General features: G+C 36.1%; 1 protein-coding gene and 1 long non-coding RNA gene across 2 annotated transcripts; one reads left to right on the top strand and one right to left on the bottom strand.

The window, feature by feature from the left end:
* Positions 1-1,152: 1,152 nt before the first annotated feature.
* Positions 1,153-11,447, bottom strand: LOC123872142. The gene is made up of 3 exons (XR_006797413.1): positions 11,435-11,447; positions 10,383-10,384; positions 1,153-1,556 (listed from the first exon to the last, which is right to left on the bottom strand). It is a non-coding gene; the product is annotated as an uncharacterized LOC123872142 (long non-coding RNA).
* Positions 6,206-7,676, top strand: LOC123872139 (larval cuticle protein 65Ag1-like). The gene is made up of 2 exons (XM_045916296.1): positions 6,206-6,297; positions 7,299-7,676. The coding sequence occupies exons 1-2, from the start codon at positions 6,289-6,291 to the stop codon at positions 7,662-7,664; spliced, it is 375 nt and encodes a 124-aa protein (XP_045772252.1). The 5' UTR covers positions 6,206-6,288; the 3' UTR covers positions 7,665-7,676.
* Positions 11,448-15,677: the final 4,230 nt, after the last annotated feature.

Consider the following 15,677-nt stretch of genomic DNA (forward strand, 5'->3'; position numbering starts at 1 on the left):
AGTGTAATTTCATAAATCTCATCATGGGTATTTACTTTAGACTATCAAGTATTAAATTATAATATTATGTTGTTATTAGTCATTCAATGCTGCGACAGCGTTGATAGCGATATGATTAGAGAATAGGACTCTTGGTATGATGTCCGATGCAACGTCCCCCACGGCGAGTGATTTGCAGACAATGCAAGGCTTCTACTAGTTAGCGATTGTTTTCGATAAGTTCAGATTTACCTTTCCTCCTGTTTGGAGTAACCATGTTGGTTTGTTGAAGACATGTTGAAGATACGTGTTTTGTGTCATGTGAATGTAGGAACTTGATATTGCGTGTGCCACTAAACAGGTTGCTCAGTGCATCTTCAATACAATATTTTCTATACATTGAAGCATTATATTATTCCGAGTTGAATATCACAACGATTAACTTTCTGTTAAAAACCTTCTTCTGTGTAATTTTCTTTGTTTTATAAGTAGTTTTTTCTCTTAATCTGTGAACTAGAGAAACATTTTGATAATAGCATATTTTCGGAGGACTTCGTCTGTGTTTGTGTTCTGCCTTTTTGGAATGTTTTTTTTGTTAAAACTGACTGGGAAGCGCTCTAAGGGGGTGCTGCGTGTGTCTCGGCGGGCGCCGGCACAGACGAGGTCCATACTTGTGTAGTTTCCTTAAATTGTTACAAATAACTATAAACTTGAAATTGGCTAATCTTTGTAAAGCCAGACGAGAGAGAAAAAAAAAGCATATTTTAGACTCTGTTGGTTAAAATAATGATTCATGCCTTTGAAGTAGAGGTGTAAAAGTAACGAAAACGAGCGTACCCGTATGCATTCGTTACTATAACAATTAGTACTCGTTACTATCGTATCGTTACTCGTTACTTTTGATACCACGTAAGATGAACGAATCGAGTCGTATTGCGTACGACAGTGTGATGTCGCGGCGTCCGCGTCGCAACATTCGTAATTTGTAGAAAACATACTTAGGTCTACATTACATACAAAGCTGCGTAAGGTGCAATTTCTCACTTTTCCGTATTTTGAACCAGACGTGTGTTTAAGTTATTCTCAATTTAGTTTGATTTAATAAGTGTAGAACTACAAATGAACTGTTGACGGAATCTACTAAAATATTAAAAATTTTAACCTTGAGATTGAGCTTATGTTAAATATCTATACTATTAAATAAAATTAGAGTATCTTTCTGTAATTTCCAAATAACTGTCTTATTATAAGCTCATATGGTTATTTGAACGATACCATAACAGAATCATACGTTTTTAAAATTTTAACAATAAACTAAACAAACATCGGCCTTTGTAACGTACGTTTTTAAATTCACCGAATGAGCGCGCCTGCGCGTAAAACATACGGTTAGCAAACGTTTCAATACACGTATCTACGGTACTTGCGTGAACCGAAACAGTGTAGGAACCATAGGAACGGTCATACGACGAAAAGTGCGAGTAACGAGATGCATTTGTGAGTAACGATTCGGTACTCGGTACTAGATGGCGCACCCGTTACTCAGTAACGAATACATACGGTTCGCTACAGCTCTACTTTGAAGTTATATTTGATCAGTAACCCTGTTAAATATGGACTGAACCGGAGTCAAATTATTTTAATATTGATAATGATATGATAACAATGTACCATTTGGGGCCGGCCACTAATAGTGGTCGTGATAGTGCAAGTTGCGTCAACTGGGCCATAATGTGGCCAATTTATCGGCTCATTGGCATAATCATCAGTTCAGACGGAATACTGATGGCGGTAATGGCGGAACGCCTATTTCAAGAGGGGTCTCTCCGTCACTCGCTCCATACAAACGTAGTTCGTCTCTCATTGGAATACTAACCAATCATACTCAATGGAATTTTGTACAAACGTTATAAGCTATGCCTGTGGTTTTCCAGATTTCCGTTAAAATATTCGGTTTCAAAGTTACGCGGTCTTAAAAATTCACCTACAAATCTTTGAGCCCTTGTAATTTTAAAACTACATATTTTTAGAACAATCTAAAACACCACAGGCTCAGATATTAGTTTCTAGAATATGTCTGCAAAATTTCATGGACTTTGGTTGCTTAATATTCAAATGAAATTGGGACTACGATTGTATGGAGTAAGTGACGGAGAGAGCCCTGTTAAGTGCACTGATGTAGAAAATGCAAGTATAATAATACACCTATTATAAGGTTTTGCATAAAAAGTGTCCAAAAAATGAGAGGTTAGATTGAGAGCCGAGAGTGTCTTTTTGCGTGAAAACGATTTTGGCTTTTTAGGGTTTTGTACGCGAAGGGCGCCAATGGGACCCTATTACTATTTCTAAGCCTACACTGTCCGTCTGCCCGTCCGTTTGTCTGTCAGCGGGATGTATCTCGTGAACCTGTGAGCCGAGTGATAGTTGAGTTGATGACCGGTGAGAGTTGACCAGAGACCAGAATGTGTTTTTTTTATTGCCCTTATTTAACAACAAATAATACACATTTAAAAATGGCCACCAATAAAAAAGTCTTATTTCTTGTACGATTGTATGGGACTCTTCGCATTTTATTTATGGCGTTTAGCAAGAAAATCCATGACGTCAACGAATTTTATGCATTGAGTATGAAATTAAAATACATTGAGCTTTATAAGAACTTGGCTAAGTACATATATTGTAATGGCGGGCATTCTGACATTATCGTTTAGCGTAAACATGCGTCGCTTTCATTTAAAAAGAGAAAACTACAAAAAAGTCATGGCTTTTTATCCAAGACCCAAGAAGTTAATAAAAATAACATTGTACTTAAAGTAAAAGAATATGGGCACATTTTTAGGAATTACATTTCTACGGAACTGCGTATCTTTGATTTTTTATATCGCTGTAATCATAACAATAATTTGTGATGGCGTGTTCATATTTGTAATAACTTTTCATCGGTTAATGTAATCGAAATATGGAATATGGACGCCGACTGATATATGTGGCGAACACAAAACTTTCTCATCTTTATGAGTGTCGTCCAATTTACGAAAACGATTCAAAATACGGAGGATATTTTGATCGGAGTAGTGATAAAGAAACTGTGGGAGCTATATTATTATAATTGTAAGTAGGTACCATAAATGAGATAAACTGAACCTCGAGCAAAAAATTATAATGAATGTTTCTGGAGTTAACAAGAATTGACTATAAGAATGACATCTGGTGGCGTATTTAAAAAGCTCTTATTTCAACTTCGCACGTAGCACAGCGTGGTATGAGTTATAATCTATACTAATATTATAAAGAGGAAACCTTTGTATTTTTGTATGTTTGTATTGAATAGGCTCTAAAACTACTGGACCGATTTCAAAATTTCTTTTACCATTACTTAGAGGGATTCTTCCGAATCCGTATAGGCTATATTTTATCCCGGAAAATAGATAGGATTTTTCGTGGTAGTGAAAATTGTGGAGTAAGGCGTCGAAAAAACTGCCGTATGTTAACGATTCTCGCGAACGCTGCCTGAATGTCCACCCGGGCGGGTCGCTAGTGAGTTATACGTTGATATGTCATAATGTCAGTCAGTCAGTTCCTATGATGTATAAGATCATACACACATAACACATAATTAAAATTCTTAGATTCTCATTTACGTACCTATTTGAATATTTTTTTTGACAATCACAGTTTCATGCTACATAATCTTATATTTTTTCACGGTCAGTTTTAAAAGTTAAAACTGTCAGTGAAAAGCAGGGTTGGTATCTTGGTATTGTTTTAAAAAAGCAGTTAAACAGTTTTAAACATGTTTTAATCACTCAATAAATGTTTTGTTTAAAAAACAAAACTTTTTTGCAACCCTTTGGAAAAGTGATCGTATGTAGCCGCCTTTAGAGTAAGTACTAAACAATTATTTAAATGCACGCGTCTACAGATTTTCTTCTAGGTCGAAATGTTTTCCCAATCTCGGCGCAAATTCAACAAAACATTTCGGGCATACCTTTCCTAAACTTCAAATGCGTGAAAGTGGAAAAGGCTGGCCCTTAGGGGATATGAGCTTTAGGGAGGCCTGATCAAAGGGCGGGCGTGATTTACACCAGCTTTCTCGTATAAACTATAAACCACACGCCCGGAACCGCTTGCTTTGATGAAAGGGAAACGCAAATCGCGTGAGACATTTAGATCTATTTTTTAACACTTTTTAGTGGTGATAAAATTAAAAAAGAATTAGCTATTGATAGACTCACTGACTTGGTTGGCAGCGACCAACCGATGGATAATCTACTAATAAAATGGATGTACCTACAATATACAATACCTAAAGAATAATTTAGCAAATTCTGTTTGTTTTAATCTTGAAACAAAATTGATAGGTCTTAATCTAGAGCTTTCCCTTTCTGCAGATTGCATTATAAAAGGGATAATAATACAGAATACTGTCATTTTAGTTAAGTTTAGAGAGTGGGTACGGTAAAATTATCCAGATTTTCAAGGAATAATAAAGTATGACAAAATATATGTATGTGTATTGGTATCAAATAGGCCATCGAACATAGTGGGCCTGATAAATTACGACCATTCGCGCTAATGGGGTAAATCTAATTAGGTGTTTACAGCCTTCATAGCTTTTACGGTGTAAGTAGTTAGTGTCAACCGAGTTGGTGCGTCTATTATCATCAATTAACGTTGAACTCGTTCCCATTAGCATTCTTATCACTGTTTCTAATCTGGGAAGCTGCTCGAGATGTAATAATTTCATTGCTCGTAAAGTTAATTTAGTGCAGATTTTCCTAGATCACGTTTCATCTAGGTGAAATGTGAGTTTCTGTTCGGGCGGTACAAAGATCAGATTCTGTAGTAGAGAAGCGTGAAAAATCTAAAAATCTATTCGTGTCTCTACTTTCTGCCAACATAGTCGAATCGATTGACACCTCATTCATTAAAATCAGCCCAGTAGTTTAGGCGCTACGGTGAAACACACAGAATCTGGAAACAAACATACAAACATACACACACACATACATACATACATACATACATAGACTGCTAAAATCATAACCATTCCTTTTGGCTTTGCCGCAGTCGGGTAAAAAAGCAAAAATACGGTTTGCAATTTCATCTATGTTTATCCGTGGCGTTTAATTAAAAATGGATTCAATACTGTCCGAAGCAAAAACGTCCGAAGCTCGATCGCCAAACAGACAGACAGCTGCAATTTATGACTCGTTTTATTCCTCTTCATATGAATGAAACTGACAGTTGACACTGTTGCTTTTTAACCCCCGACCCAAAAAGAGGGGTGTTATAAGTTTGACGTGTGTATCTGTGTATCTGTGTGTCTGTGTATCTGTGTATCTGTGTATCTGTCTGTGGCATCGTAGCGCCTAAACGAATGAACCGATTTTAATTTAGTTTTTTTTGTTTGAAAGGTGGCTTGATCGAGAGTGTTCTTAGCTATAATCTAAAAAAATTGGTTCAGCCGTTTAAGAGTTATCAGCTCTTTTCTAGTTTTCTTGTAGAAAAGAAGGTTAGATAACCGTTAGGTTCATAATATTATGTCAATAGACAAATGTCAAGCTGTCAAGATGGACGTTGCCTAAATACATTATTATTTATTTGAAAATGATGTTTTGGAAAACTCAAATACTTTGGATCGTCGGGGGTGTTATAAATTTTTAATTTACACTTGTCATCAGTGAATAGTGCTACCGGAGTGAGCACAGTTCGCGACAGTTAGGGAACTTCTGACAATACGTCGAGGCTTCGACGTCCGTGGCAGGTGTCAGGTCGCCCAAAAATAGCCCTATTTTTAACCCCCGACCCAAAAAGGGTGTTATAAGTTTGACGTGTGTGTATCTGAATATCTGTCTGTGGCATCGTAGCTCTTAAACTAATGAACCAAATGAATTTAGTTTTTTTTTTTGTTTGAAAGGTGGCTTGATCGAGAGTGTTCTTAGCTATTATTATAGAAGAAAATCATTCAGCCGTTTAAAAGTTCGTCTTATAACACCCCTCTTTTTGGGTCGGGGGTTAAAAACAAGTAGGTACCTAGATAGGTACGTAATATTGGAATGTTGAAAAATGCAGTCCATTAGACTGCATTAATTTAACGACTGAGGTAATATTAATTAGGTACGCAAATTGCATTCTAATATTTTATTTCCCAATCTTGTGATTAAGAATTACAAGTTATACAATTACACTAATTTCATTAGGACCTTTATAAGCAATACATTCTATTGATTCGATATCAGTTTAGAAACTGCAATTATTGTTAACACATCTTCGTCGCTCTACTAGCTCTGTACCTTCTTAATCAAAATGAATCTGGTGAGTATTATTATATTTAGTGTTCTTTCATAAATAATAATAATTGATTTATTCTGATTTTATATTTATTATATTTTCTGTTTTTGTTTTTATTTTCAATATATATATTTTGATTATAAAATATATTATCATGGATGTCGACTATGCCCATTGTAGAAAAATTTGCAAAAACTTTCTTTTTGCATGTTTGCTATTAAAAAGTAGGGTTTCCCGTTAAACCCCTTTGCACCTTTGCATTTTCAAAAGTAATAAATAATAAGTAAGTAATAGTAAGAATTATATGGATGAATTGCCCGCGAATTCGTGCGCGGGCATCGTCTTATTTAACTAACCGGTTAAATTATGTTTAAGAAATCCACGATAACCAAGTATTTTTAACAGGGCTCTCTCCGTCACTCGTTTCATACAATCGTAGTTCCAATTTCATTTGAATATTAAGCAACCAAAGTCCATGAAATTTTGCACACATATTCTAGAAACTTATATCTCTGTCTGTGGTGTTTTAGATTTTTCTAAAAATACTTAAATATTACTAATATTATTAATAATATTATTAATATTATTATTAATATTATTAATAGTTTTAAAATTACAGGGGCTCAAAGATTTGTATAAAAAAATTTAAGACCGCTTAACTTTGAAACCAAATATTTTAACAGAAATCTGGAAAACCACAGACATAGATATTAGTTTCTAGAATATGTCTGCAAAATTTCATGAACTTTGGTTGCTTAATATTCAAACGAAATTGGAACTACGTTTGTATGAAACGAGTGACGGAGAGATCCCTGTTAAGGGATAAAGTAGCTTATGTGTCAATCCAAGGTATTCAAGCTATCTCCATTCTAAATTAAAGCAAATCCGTCCAATAGTTTTTGCGTAAAAGAGTGACAAACATACATACACACAGACATAACCTTTCGCCTAAGTAATACTAGGGTGATTAGTGTGATAGTATGATAATATTATGAGTAGGTATCTAATATTGTTTTAATTTTCAGCTTTTAGTGAGCCTTTGCTTAATCGCTGTCGCCTCAGCCGCCCCATCTGAAAATAGTGATAAGTTAGCTGCTATCCGTGCTCTCCCGGCGCTTGAGCACTCGGAGATCCACGATGAATCCGGACAGTACGAGTTACGGTACGTAACAGCGGAAGGAACCATCGTTACGGAACGCGGGCGTCTCGTACCCTCACCTGATGGCAATGGACTTGTGCTAGTCACTGAAGGAGAAGTATCCTACGTCGGCGATGATGGCAGGACTTATGTTACCAAGTACAGCGCTGGGCTAGATGGTGTTAAAATGGAGGGAGCCCACCTTCCCGTCGCTCCTGAGCCTATACCTGTTGAAGTTGTTGCAAGCCCTTGAAATATATCTATAATTTACTAAAACATCTTTTATTCATTACCATCTCAACCCATTGCCGGTTCACTACTAAGCACTTAACCTTCTCTTATAATGAAGGGTTTACTCCATAGTCCACCACGCTGCTCAAGTAGCAGACTTCGCACGAGAACGTTATAGAGATCTTTAGGCCATGTATGATTTCTGATTAAAACTAAAAAAAAATAGATAATTGTAGCAGTTTTCGGATTTATTTCTATCGAGGAAATTGTATTCCATCGTGTTTCAATTTCAAATTATTTTCAAAGTTCCTAAAACATTGTAGGTAATTGTATTTAGTTTTTCAAATAAAAAGTTTCCAAAAGTCGCAAAATTTTGATACTGTGCAGGCCGCTAAACTGATCGCAGGCAGGTCAGATTTACTGTTTTACGTTGAGGAGTTCGGTCCCTGAAGATCTTTACCAAACAAAAAATGTAAACAACCTAAAAGTTCACTCTTTCCAATGGAAAATAATATGTTTCTACTTAATTCTTGAGTTGAGATACTTATCCAATTTTTGAAATGTGGTATAAATATAGCAGTAGGTATTAACGTACAGAATAGGATGCTTGAATTAGACATCCGTTATTTTAAATACATCGATGTTTTAAACGTAAATGTTGACACATTGATGGCCCAGGATATCCTAGCGGTGGACATTTTACAATGCGTTTATGGTTTTAAAATACTCAATGTTACCACAAATTCATGGTTTTCAGATTGGTACCTGCCAAATTTCATGATTCTAGGTTAACGGGAAGTACCCTATGTGAGTATAGGTTTTGATTCCCTTGACGAGGTTTGGCAGACGAACAGACAGGCAACTAAGGATTTTTTTTTCTCTGGAAATATGGAACCCTAAAAACTGATGCCTGCGACTTGGTCCAGATGGATTTAGGTTTTAAAAATCGAATCCAAGCTGGTCTATTATAAGCAAACGCTTCTGGTCAGTCAGTATGCACTCTAGCGTACCTACTTGAAAGTTACGCTGATCGTGTAAGAAATGTTTCAATTCACAATATAGTGTTTCAGTTTACAAATAAATTCTGTCCCCTCTAGGTCGTTCCACTTGTAAGCATAAATCATAAGACCGATGACACCCATCCAAAACCGTTTAGCGCGTAATATGTAGAACAGAGCCCTTTATGGGAACTGATCGCTGACGCTTCGAATAAGGTGTTTGGAGGAACAATCAATAACCGTCCCACTTTCCTTGACCTTTCTCTCCCCTCAATATAAGCTTCACAAAGGCTAATAGAAACGGATTCCTTTGAAAGCTGCAGCTCACCTTATTCTGGTCTAGCATAAGTTCCAAGCTCTCGCACGTCAGTAAATATAATCCGGTCAATAACATAAATTTTTTCGAGGCAAGGTTCTTTATTGGATTCGTCGGCGTCCGAAAGCTATTGACCCCACTCGAATGGAACCTTACAAATAATCGAAAAGTTTCAATATACTACCTCGCAGCTTTTCGCAGCAGACCGAAAAAAAACGAGAGTGATATCCAATATCTATCCATGTTATGCTGATCGCACACCGATCAACATTTTCTTTAATCGCATCTCTCTTGAATACGGTCTACTAATTAATATTACCTAAGTTTCGTCAACATTATGCGCTAATTACATGATAATTGCGCACTCTCAACTCTTTATTTTCGTAGATTATTATCCATATGGGCAATTTCAGGCGAAGTAACCTTAAATTGAGGCTAACTGAGACGGGTTAAATGGTCTATTCGTTCTTCTCCACTAAGCACATTTCGGTCTTCGGTGCGCTTTAAGGTTAATTCGTCTCATGATGAATTTGGCCGAGTCTGTATAGATACGATGCAAACTGAAAAAAGACTTCTTAAGTCGGAGTCGACTGCTTGTAGGCTGTGGCTTACATCGTTTTAAAGAGGCTGCCAGGTTGTAATTAGTATACATATAATAACTTAGACGTACAACTTTTAAATTTTCAATAGGTACCATAAAATGCGTTTGGTGCGTGCTGATAAGTGTATGATCAGCTTTACGAAGAACGCGAATAAAATTTGAAATTGAAAACTTTTCGCATTTGTCAAACTCGGTTGTTGCATTCGACGTGTTTGACAAATTGCATGCAATACGCGCAGGGAGATGAGGGAATATTTCAACACTTGTCAGGAGACGTAACGGGGAACACCTCTTTTGCACTTGGGGGAACTTGAGACAAATGCTCGGGCAGAGAGACGTCGTGTTACTAGAGCAGCAAATCTCATGCATCGGGTTAAAAGCGTGACTTCATAATAATGACGACGTAACCCTGGAACATTGAGGGACAAAATCCGTAACCAGTAAATTCGTCGGAAACCAGAGTGATCGACATAGCTCAATGAATTAGCCAGCTGAAGTTACAGTGGACAGGCCACGTCTGTTTATTACTTTCATCATCATCATCATTATCAACCCTTTACCAACCCACTACTGAGCACGGGTCTCCTCTCAGAGTGAGAAGGGTGTAGGCTTTAGTCTGCCACGATGGCCCAATGCGGATTGGCAGACTTCACACACCTTTGAGAACAGAAACTGAAGAACTCTTAGGCATCCAGATTTTCTCACGATGTTTTCTTTCACCGCCAAAGCAAGTGTAATTTAATTGTTTTAAAAAAGCACATAACTCTGAAAAGTTAGAGGTGCGTGCCCAGGATCGAACCCCCGACCTGCGGAAAGAAGGCGGACGTCTCCACCACTAAGCTATCACAGCTTTTTATTACTTTAGTCAATAATTTTTGACTAAGTAAATTATCAACAGATTACAGTTAGTTGTTAATTTCTGCCATTACGACATTGATTACCAAAAGCGCGACCCCCTGTCCTTGTCTTCCGGTGTCCTTGGGCACTAATCACGGTAAAGCCATTTTTCACGCGAATATTGCATGCTCTAGAATATGACATCTCTCTGTGCTCGAGTATGAAACGCGAAACATTTTGTTTCCGTCGACGTCGGACAAAGTTCCGACGACTTAGCGATGAGACGAGAACTAGAAATGCCTTTGAGAAAAGGAGCAAACTTCACAGACTGATGTGACAAATTTATATACGGTCTAACACGCTTACGTTTAAATAAAATTATCTAAATCGACAAAAGGAAAAGCTGACTGATTGATCTACGAGTATGAACACACAGCTCAAACTGCTGGACGGATCGGGCTGAAAACCATGCAGATAGGCTATTATAACGTAGACATCCGCTAAGAAAGGATTTTTGAAAATTCTACCCCTAAAGAGATAAAACACGGGGTTGAAATTTGGTTAGTCCACGCGGATGAAGTCGCGGGCATAAGCTAGCGTGAATAAAATATCATTTTGTTATTGAAAATGTATTCTCTCGTACTTTACTTTCCTAACTCTTGCTTGCGTTTTGTTTGCATTTTTTAATTCAAATTCTGTATTTCTGATATCCTAGGCTAGGAGTGTGACATCACCAACTTTCCAACTTCGGGCAGCTTCTAAGAATTTCTGATCAAAAAACGCAATATGCAGTACCAATTTGGTCGAATCCGGGACTCGAACCCGGGACTTTATGATTCGTAGCTGAATTAGTTACAGTACTACACTTTAGACCTATGAGGCAATCAAATAGTCTAATACAAGAGGTATAAAAAGTGAACGAATGAGTATAAGAATATCTAACTTAGTACCTATTTACATTATTAGAAATACCTAATATATATAGTCAGAATAATTGAACGCAAAGCTATTTCATTAAAAAAAAGTTTTCAATCAATAACTACTTTTATTTTATCAACGAAATAAGGAGTATCAGGATAAATTAACTTTCTTTATCACATTTGGCAAAACCGCTGGCAAGTTCGAAGGTATCATCCGAGCCGGGTTGCCGTAAAAGGAACGCCAGCATTTTTGTTTCAAAGAGAAAGTTTTTGTATGCAAGCCGGAGTCTCGGACAACCCCGCAGCTCAAGTATTTGCATTTCTTTTGCACGTAGCGTGGATCCGACTCATTCTTCGTGCAATTCTTTGCATGCCACTGTTGTCTCCCGTATTCTTTTTGACTTGGCTTGATGCGTATTCTAGAAAAATATTTTCTTTTTAGAAACATCCTCTTTATTAACAATTGTTTTGTTTATTATTCTAATGTAGAGATCCGTTGTGATAGTTGGAATTAAATATTGGAAAGTAGATCGCATAGTATGAAGTTTCGAAAACGCATCAGTTGAAGTAGCACATTTGAAAACAGATCATTCGAAGATACATCATTTAGCTTTCTTGACTAAATGGTACTGATACTGTTTAGTAAAATGTAGGAAATAAATCAATTACATAAAATTAAAAAAAAAACATATTTCGGTCGGTAATTCGTATTCTTCCTATTCTGCTCACTAAAGTTTTAAAGCGGGAAGGTGTAAAATGTAATATTAAGTAATAACTTGTCTAAATGAAAGTTAAAATTTCATAGGTAAGTAAATGTTTGTAAGTTCCTACCCATAATTACACTAAGCATTCAGTAATTAATCAGTTTTATAGGTTTAGATAATCACACTCTTGCGCATCTAAAGTAACCTAACCTACGCAATTAAGATTTATTATATTGTAATGAAAGCTACACTGTGGTTCTACGTCCTATCTTCCCACCCGCAAGACAAATAAGCGAAGACAACCAACAGACTAATGAATGCGCAGATTAGTCACGGTGTTCAATATGCAAGTATTCGGTTCACCTTCGTTCAAAAGGCTGTATTTATCATCTGCCACATGATTTACGGGTTAAATGAACTCGATTTGAGTCTACGGGTATAACACGGCAAAGTTTATTATCTAAATCTATAAATGTAAAAGCTGGCTGACTGACTGATATATCAACGCACAGCTCAAACTACTGGACGGATCGGGCTGAAATTTGCATTTTTTTATTTTTTTTATTTTTTTTTATTTTTTTTATTTATCAAGGAACGCTAACAATATACATATTTAACATTTTATATATACTAACTTACAAACTATTACATGACCGATATGTATATCAATAACTAGCGTCCACAACATTTATATAGTATAACAGGTAAACTTTATATTACAACAGACTTAACAGATATAATAGATACATACAAGTACTTAAATAATAGGTATATGAAACATAATTACATTATAAAAAATAAGGATAAAATGACTATGGCTACGTTAAACAAAGGTTAACAGAGCTCTCTCCGTCACTTACTCCATACAATCGTAGTTCCCATTTCATTTGAATATTAAGCAACCAAAGTCCATGAAATTTTGCAGACATAGTCTAGAAACTAATATCTGTGTCTGTGGTGTTTTAGATTTTTCTAAAAATATGTAGTTTTAAAATTACAGGGGCTCAAAAATTTGTATTTTTCTTTAAAAAAAGGCCCAACTTTGTGCTCGTTTTTCTAGACAACGAAGCAATTTAATGAAATTTGGAAAAACCACAGACCTAGAAAATTTAATGAATATTATGTAGTAAAAAAATTATCGTTATATATTTTATATTGTTATAATTATGTGGGAACTACGAAAACCAGAAATTACACCCAGAAATCTTGAAAATTTCGTGCTGTCTCGATTTGTGCAAGCGGGGTGGTGAAGTGCGGGGGACGACACGTGAAACTGACAGAAACGGACAGTCTAAACACACGGGCCACATTTAGACTGCACCCGACTCCAAACTTGTCGATAGGTCTAACTAAATACATTTCAACTTGCGTTAGACGTATGCGTTACCTACTCAGACGTTGCCTGTAGATAAAAATATGTCTCATGTTTGCTGGCAATAGCGTATGCATCAAACCCTGCAAGTTGCAACTCTCTTGCAACCTATTCCTCACGCAATACGCACAGCTTTAATATTATAATTTTTGACAATGTATACTATATGTAATGCCATATCACAGGTCACTCTCTGATTTATTTCTAACAATTTACTTCCAAATGCAAAGAAATCTAAGTGTGTTGAATTCACACTGCCCAATACCAGGACCTTAAATGACATAAATTCATTGATAAATAATCATATGTTGAAAATAAAGGAGAACCCCGTGTTTCTCGGTATAATGTTAGATGCAAAGCTTCTATGGAACACCCACATATCAACACTTGATGGTAAACTCAGCTCTGCTGCTTACACTGTTAGAAAAATTCGACAGGTACTGACGTGGAAACTGCAAAAATTTTATATTTTGACTATTTTCATTGTATTATGTCTTACAGACTCTTGCTATGAGATAAAGCGGTAGATATTGAGAAAAAATGTATTACAGAAAAGGACAGGACGTGCAATTTATAATTTAAAACCGCGCGCTGCCATACATTAAAAATATAAGGAAATAAGTACCTTATCTATTATCTTATAGTAGCTTGTAAACATATTTACAACTAGCTAATGCCCGCAGCTTCGCTCGCGTGTATTTAGGTTTTTAAAAATCCCGATCCTTTCATTTCCCAGAACAAAAGTTGCCTCTCCGTAATAGCCCGTCCCCGGGATGCAACTTGTTTCTGTATCACGTAAGAATATTTAAACGGATTATCCTTTTCAAATCCCGAGGGATCACCAGGATTTAGGAATGCAATTTCTTACAGCATCAGGGTTGAGGTCAACGACAAAGTGTTTACTTGGTATAGATACCTTCAATATCAATTAATAATCGACACTTTTTAAATCCCATTAGCTTTAGTAGTCAGGTCCCCTGCAACATCAGGATTGAGGAGTTGGAATCCAAATTTTTTATTGAACAATGTCGCAAACTTTCTTTATCGATTAAAAAAACTACCCAAAATTACGCAGTTAGGTTACCTGCCAAATTTCATGGTTTTGAGTCAACGGGAAGTACCCTAGAGGTTTTCTTGACACACACGACAGACAGAGAGATAGACAACAAAGTGATCCTATAAGAGTTCCGTTTTTCATTTTGAGGTACGAAACCCTAGAAAACGTAGGAACGGCATTCCGAACCAGTGGTAAATTTTTCTGACCATCCAAAAACACTTTGAAGTTTACCTAAAAGTTTACAGGAATAAAAATTTATCATTGTATTCCATTCCATTTCATTCTATTCCATTCTGTTCAAAGATAAATAGATAATAAAAATATTTGTCACCGAAACAATAATTTACGATACATCGACCAATATCAATTTTACTGATGACAATCTGACTATTACCAAAGTGAACGACTACTATAATATCTATTATATACGACTAACATAATATGTATTATAAATTGTGTGCCGTTTGCATTCTCACTAGGTTCTCATTAAGTTTGTTTTATTTGGTTAAACTTTCTGGCATTTATATTGTTATGACGTTTAATTAGCAAACAGTCTGTTTATTGGCTGAAACTCAAAAATTCAGCCAATCACAACAAAGAAAATATTGTAATAATGATTGATGCAGCTTTCTGTAATTGAAAACAAAATATTTGACATTAACTTGAATGTGACAGTGTTTTCCGAATAGGGTTGCCAGAGGCCCCGTATTTTACTGGTTACCCCGTATGTCAGGATAGAGAAACCGGTAATTATGAAAATAAAATACGGGGCAAATAAAACTAAATATTTTTAGGGTTCCGTAACTCAAAAGCAAAAAAAACTCTTATAGGATCACTTCGTTGTCTATCAGTCTGTCTGTCTTTCCGTCTGTCCGTCTGTCCATCTGTCCTTCTATCCGTCTGTCATGTGTTCATGAACAAATATTAGTATTTTCAATTTTCAAAGTAAGATAACTACATATATCAAGTGGGTTATCATATGAAAGGGCTTTACCTGTTCATTCTAAAACAGATTTTTATTTATTTTTATGCATATTTTTTTTAATGCATAACAGTTTTTGATTTCTCGTGTAAAATGTCGAAAAAAATACCCGAATCGGAACCCTCGGTGCGTGAGTCTGACTCGCACTTGGCTGGCGAAACCGAACACTGACGTTATGTCCAGTAGAAAGAATATTTTCCTTTTGCGGCAATGCGTAGCCGAAACCCACTCGATATTGATCATGGTCG

The sequence above is a fragment of the Maniola jurtina genome, chromosome 14, assembly GCF_905333055.1.
Source record: "Maniola jurtina chromosome 14, ilManJurt1.1, whole genome shotgun sequence".
NCBI lineage: Eukaryota > Metazoa > Arthropoda > Insecta > Lepidoptera > Nymphalidae > Maniola > Maniola jurtina.